At 36.2% G+C, this 6,797-nt stretch overlaps 1 protein-coding gene across 1 annotated transcript; it reads left to right on the plus strand.

Annotated features, from left to right (window-relative positions):
- Positions 1-833: 833 nt before the first annotated feature.
- On the plus strand, positions 834-6,537 carry aipl1 (aryl hydrocarbon receptor interacting protein-like 1). The gene is made up of 6 exons (XM_028044718.1): positions 834-1,038; positions 2,136-2,315; positions 4,244-4,432; positions 4,546-4,722; positions 4,827-4,968; positions 6,077-6,537. Exons 1-6 carry the CDS (start codon positions 934-936, stop codon positions 6,274-6,276), a joined length of 993 nt encoding a protein of 330 aa, XP_027900519.1. The 5' UTR covers positions 834-933; the 3' UTR covers positions 6,277-6,537.
- Positions 6,538-6,797: the final 260 nt, after the last annotated feature.

Raw genomic sequence — 6,797 nt, forward strand, 5'->3', positions numbered from 1 at the left:
CCATGCTGGTACACTGGAACAGATTTTAACTCCTAACACATGCACCCCAACACACCCCCACACCTCCCCACACACCTGTGTATCTTTTTAAACATACAAACACATAAATATTTCTTTCCTCTTTCTCAATTTGTTGTTTTGCAATGGTGTATTTATTTCTCTTCTCTCTTTTCCATATTCTTTAAAATATCTAGAATATTCTCGTTTTGGTTTTTTTGTTGTGTGATTACATGGAAATATATGAGTTTAATGGAACCAAATTAAATCAGCAGTTTAATTGAACAGTTGCTTTTTTAGTATATACTTCTGTACATCTTCTTGAATTGTTTTTTTTTAGAAATTGTTTGAAAAGTACAAAGTAACAATACAAACATCTCAGTGTAGTGAGAAGTGGGGCAGACTTTCCTCAGTGCGGTGTCAGAGATGGGCAAATGGCTATGAATGAAACGGCTATGTGTTGTTGCTTAAAGCGTAAATAAATCATTTGCTTTATCAGAGATAAAATCAAAGGCATTTATATGTCTATTTAAATTAAAATAATCCTATTTAGTAGTGTGTTCTTTTTTAGCTCTAACTGTGAAGTGGAAGAAATTAGGACAAACTGTAAATATTTAAATAATTTTAAAGTAATGCATCTCAGTTGGATTAAGATATGGACTTTGAGGATCCCGATCCATCTCAGTGTCGTTTGGCTTTCTAGATTTTTCCTTAACATTCAGAGAAGCCAATCTGAAGCAGTAAGTAAGCAGAAGCCTGTAGGAACAATTGATGATGAGAAGTTTCTAATCCTATTATCTTTGTCTAAACTAATCCATTAGAGGCAATACCTCCAAGACATAGAAGTGCATTTGCAGGTTTTAAATAATACATACAATATATGTGTTCAGTAATTTAACGTGCTTAAATCAGGGGGATAAAAAAAAACAAAAAAACATGTCAGATATGCGAGATACAATGCTGACTGGATCAGAGGGAATTAAGAAGACTATTTTGCACGGAGGAACGGGAGATCTCCCCAAATTTATTACTGGAACGAAGGTAGTGTTTTTCTTGAGAACTTTATTGACACTTTCTGAACAATCTGATGCAATTGTATTGTATTTAGTTTTTCTTATCGCTATGAGGATTTTCAATTTTGGTCACAGACAGTGAAAATGTATCATATTGTTACCTTTTTTAAATAATGGCTTACATAATTTTTAGAAGAAAAAACTGGAAAAGATACCACTGCTCTTTTTCACAAAAGATGATTTAGGCAAAAAAAAATTTAAAAACCACTTTTGGCAGAAAATGACTTAGGCCATTATTTTAAGAAGGTGACCATATTATTAGAAAATTTATGTTAACAACCAAGTGAAATGTAACATCACATTTTTGATCCGCTAGGAGGTAAGATAGCAGATTTATCTTAACCTGATTGCCAACATGGTGAAACCAAATTAAGCTAATTGTAACCTTAAAAATATACTTAGGGAACCAAATGTAACAAGATAACTCTAAACTTTTTAGTAAGTTAATTTTATCAGGGGTGATAATATCTCAATTTCCTGAGCAGTTTTTAAATTAAATGATATGGAAGACAATTCAGTTTAATACAATTCAGGACAGAATAATGTTTCTAAATCAAAATTAATTCTAGTTTTCTACATTAGCAACTGATAAAATAACAGAAAATCTTAAGTTGTAAAAATAAACCTGTTTGCTGGATTATTTTTTTTTACAACAAAAAGCTTGTTTTAGACTAATGTAACACAACTTTCTTTTTTTTCTCCTTTTATGTTACATAAGTGTGTTCTTTTACATTTTTCTTAATATTTTCATTTGCTGACTCTTTATGTCTAATATATAACATAAAAATATCTCAAAGACGTATAAAGCTGGTGACTGTTGGTGCAGCAAATAAAAAAGCAACAAATGCATCACTAAGTTGAGCGTAAAAATAGCTCTTGACCTTTTTTCTTTACTCGGCATCCGAGACGTGTGAGTGACATAATGTCAGGCATTGAGCAGTCACTGCTCATATTTTAAAGTCACGCAGTTTTTTTTTTAAGGTTTTTGCATTTTCCTTCGTCTTCCCTGCAGGTTCGACTAACGATCATTTCCCCTGAATTTGTTGCTGCTTCCTGTGGTTCTAGGTGACGTTCCACTTCCGTACACAGCTGTGTGATGATGAACGCACGGTGTTAGACGACAGCAAGAAGGTGGGGACGCCTATGGAGATAGTGATTGGCAACATGTTTAAGCTCGACATTTGGGAGACCCTGCTGTCTTCCATGAGGATCGGTGAAGTGTCAGAGTTTTGGTGTGACACCATTGTAAGTGAAGAAAAAAAGTCAAGGATGTTTGTTTTTTTTAGTTTTAATATTAAAGTTTGACAAACTGATTCTAAAATGCTTGATGTCATAATTTAGATATTAAAGTTTTATCTACCATTTTCAATTACAGGCAAAATAAAAATAATAATAATCAGACGATTATGATGTATGTCTCTCTTACAACATGGCCTAAAGAGACAGAATATAATGCGTCATCTGGAAAACACAAGCTGACTGACTTCACTGCATTATACTACTTAAATTGTATCTTTATTTTCCTCATTCAGTCAAGTTTCAAATTATTCTTGTAATTAATTGGCACAATATAAATAATCTATGCAGAACTGGAACAAATTGTGCTTCAAACTCAAAACATAAAACCGGTATTTAAGTGAGAGGACAAGATTCAGAGAGTTTTCCTGTATTTACCGATTAAATTTTTTTTTTTTTTTTATCCCTAAATCATGTACCCTAAATCCACTACTGAATGCTGCCCCTTCCCTTTACCACAACTTAAAAAATGATCTGAAATTCTGTTAGAAATTAGGGCTTTGGTGAACCACTCCAAAATGATCAGCTCCCTCCCTCCTCCCAGTTCTTCTTCTGGTGTGTTTTTTGTATGTGTGCTGCGCTCTGTTCGAGACAGATGGGTTCTGGCATCCTGTCATTAATCCACAACGATCTCACTCTCTAATCGGCTCCGACTCCTGCTGAATCAGCACTACTGACCCTCCTTCACTCTGATTAGATTTGATGGAGCTTAAAGCATCTTTTTAACTTTAAATAACATGGCTGCTCCATGCATACTGCTGGATATGCTGTGCACTGTCATACCCATCTAACCAAGGGCTGTGTTAACACTGTGAAGTGCAGAAGCAAACTTTAAACAAGATTGGATTTAATTCTTGTTTAATATTATTACACATTATATTATTATTTCTTCTTCCTCTTTAATTCCTGTTTTGGAATGAAATATGGCATTGGTTTCACAGCCTCTCTTTCTGCTTGAGTTCTTATTTACTCTTGGTTTCATTTCATTTTAAAATAATTGTCAAATAAAATTTCCACTGCTTGCAGCTTGGTAGTGCGTACTAGTATTTGTTTGCGAGTCTTGAATGGATTGCTGCCTGTTGCTGGTGCGCCTTTTCCTATCACACTTCTACCTTCCACTACATTTTCCATTAATATGCTTGGGTGCAGAACTCTGTGAACACCCACCTTCTTCAGCAATGACATTTTGTGGCTTACCCTCCTAGTGAAATGTGTTGATGACTGTCCTCTGGACATTTGTCCAGTTAGCAGTCTTCCCCATGATTGTGTAGCCTGCTGACCCAGAGTAAGAGACTGTTCAAAGGCTCAGGAAACCTTTGCAGGTGTTTTGATTAACTGGTTGTGACATCACGGGTTTTCATTAATGATCTTCTTTACAGTATTCTAATTATCTGAGACACTTGGGGGTTTTATTTTCTGTAAGCCAGGATCATCAAAATTACAGGAAACAATTACATCATTATATATCTGAGGATTATACATAATGTAAGGATTTCACTTTCTGAGATGGATGGCAAGAAATATTGAACTTTTTTTACAATATTCAAATTTTTTACTCCCACTTTGTTCACTAAACAGTATTGGCCATGTCACCTTCATTTAATCCCTCCGAATCATATAATAACTAGGAAATATAGTGAATCTTGTGATCTTTCCCTCTTGAATTTACAAAAGCTTTTTTTGTTTGTTTTGATCGTGATGCACGGCCAAAAACATAAGCAAAACTTTAATCCCAAAATGTTTTTGCAGACATATTTTCAGGAGCAAACTGTTAGCCAGTAAAATAGAAAGCTATTATGCGGTCGATGTTGTTGAGCTAATGCTGATAATCTGAAAACCCTCACAGGGTCCATCTTCTAATCGTCTCTCCTCTCTAGCACACAGGTGTTTATCCACTGGTATCCAAAAGTATGCGACGCATTGCAGAGGGCAAAGACCCAGTAGAGTGGCAGGTCCACACGTGTGGTATGGCCAACATGTTTGCATACCACAGCCTGGGCTATGACGACCTGGATGAGCTGATGAAGGAACCAAAGCCACTCTACTTTGTCCTGGAGCTGCTGAGGGTAAGAAAAGAATGATTGCTATGCTGTATCCATCACCTAACAAAATAAAAAAAGATGCATTTTATTGCATGAAATCAGAAATGAAACTTCCTGTGTGTGTATGTGACGGGCAGGTGCAGCAGCCCAGCGAGTACAACAGGGAGTCATGGGCTCTGAGCGATGAGGAGAGGCTGAAGGTTGTTCCTGTGCTGCACGGCCAAGGAAACAAGCTGTACAAACAGGGACGCTACCAAGAGGCCACGCAGAAATACAAAGAAGCTATCATCTGCATCAAGAATGTGCAGACCAAGGTATCCACCCCTAATAAATATCAAGTCTGTTTCATTACTTTCATAAACCAGCAATGAGTTGTGTTTTGCCCATCTTTCCACTGCGATCATATTTTTCTCTTCAGGAAAAAGCATGGGATGTTCCATGGCTGAAGCTTGAGAAGATGGCAAACACTTTAACGCTCAACTACTGCCAGTGTCTGCTCCGATTGGAGGAGTACTACGAGGTCATCGAGCACACCACGGATATCATCAACCAGCATCCAGGTTTGAAATGACAAATGTTTCCCATGAAGCAGTGAGAGGTGTAACGTTTTTACGACTAGACTTGCAAAATCAAGCCCGTTTATGAAAGTTTACTCCCACTGCTGCATTGTGGGAAAGCTTTTATAGAGGTTTGTACATGGACACAGCTCTGTGCAGAAATACGTGAACCTCTGTAACATTTTGTCACAACAGGTTCACAAACTTTAGTGTATTTTATTGGTATTTTATGTGAAAAATTTAAATCAACAGTAAAATTATGTGATATAGGGAGAATAATGAATGATTTTCAAAAGATTTTTTACAACAAGAAAAAAAATTTTTAAAACATGATCTGCATTTGTACTTTGTATCATTTAATACAAGAAAATAAAATCTAGCTCAACCAATTTCCTTCATAGAACCACAACATTGTAAACAGAGTCCACCTGTGTGTAATATAATCTCTGTATGAAGCCATTTGTTCTGCAAAGTTGTCAGAAATTTGAAAGAGAACGTTACTGAGCAAACAGCATCATTATAACCAAGGAAGTTGTGCAGACGTTCAAAGCAACTTTAGGTTATAGGCACCAAACTCCAAAGTTGAAACATAGTCATGGGGTCACAGCTTTGAGGAAACTGTAAATACAGAAAACTATCATTCATTATATGTCTAACTTTACCTTATTAAGAACAAAAAAGGGAAAACCTGTTTTCCACTGTCACACTTCACCATTCCAAACTTTAAAAAAAAAATCAAATAAAAACACAGAGCTTTGTACAATCGACCATCTGAAAAGATTATGCCAGAGCTACAAACGTATCAAGACCTGGTGGCCCATCTACACTGAAGAATCAGGCAAGCTGGTCATTAATCAGAGAAACATCCAAAAGGTATTGACTCAGAGAGACCACACTTTCAGATCTTTATTTACCAAAGGTGCTGAAAACACCAAACATTCCTTCCACTTCCCAATAATGCGTTACTTCCCATGTCACTCCAATGCTATCACAAATATTCCCAATAGAATATATTGAACTCAAGAGGTATGAAAACGTTGTCAAAGGAAAAGGTTTTATTCCAGCTTTTTACTTATGTACCAAACTCTACCTGTGCCTGATTGCCCTGCAGGCGTTGCAAAGGCATTCTACCTGCGAGGGAAAGCTCACAAGGAAGTATGGAACGAGGCAGAGGCCCGGCAGGACTTCAGCAGGGTGCTGGACCTCGACCCTGGCATGAAAAAGGCAGTGAAGAAAGAGCTGGCAGTGCTCAACATGCGCATGGAGGAGAAGAACCAGGAGGACAGGAACAAGTACAAAGGCATGTTTTGACCCAGAAACTAAAAATGTAACTGTTTTCATAAAAAAGTAAACACTGACCTCAACACCACAGGAGCTCTGTAGGTCTGCAAGTAGCAACTATGTAAGAAAAATAAAAGCTGGTTTTATGTTTGTGTCCAGGACGATTTAGACATATATACCAAATGCTACGGTTAAAATGCCTCAAGCCCTTTATGTAAGATGAGTAACACAATTTGTCTTAGAAAGTGCATATTTCTAAAATTGTTGTGCAATACCATAAAAACTCAATAAATTATACCATACTTTGAAATCTGAGATGTTTTATTGCTTTGTAAAAATAAAAAAAAGGTGTTTATAAACAAATTCAAATTTAAGAGAAGCTTTAAAAATTTAGATGTAACAGCTGAGGTTTCACAAAAAATATAAAATCCTACACAAAGATCAAACTGACCACAAACAAGATCTGGAAACGAACTCCTGGCCTCTGTGGGTCAGATGCATTTTAAATGACAACATAAATTATGTCTTAAAACATAGATTTGGATTATTTA

This window comes from Xiphophorus couchianus, chromosome 18, assembly GCF_001444195.1.
Source record: "Xiphophorus couchianus chromosome 18, X_couchianus-1.0, whole genome shotgun sequence".
NCBI lineage: Eukaryota > Metazoa > Chordata > Actinopteri > Cyprinodontiformes > Poeciliidae > Xiphophorus > Xiphophorus couchianus.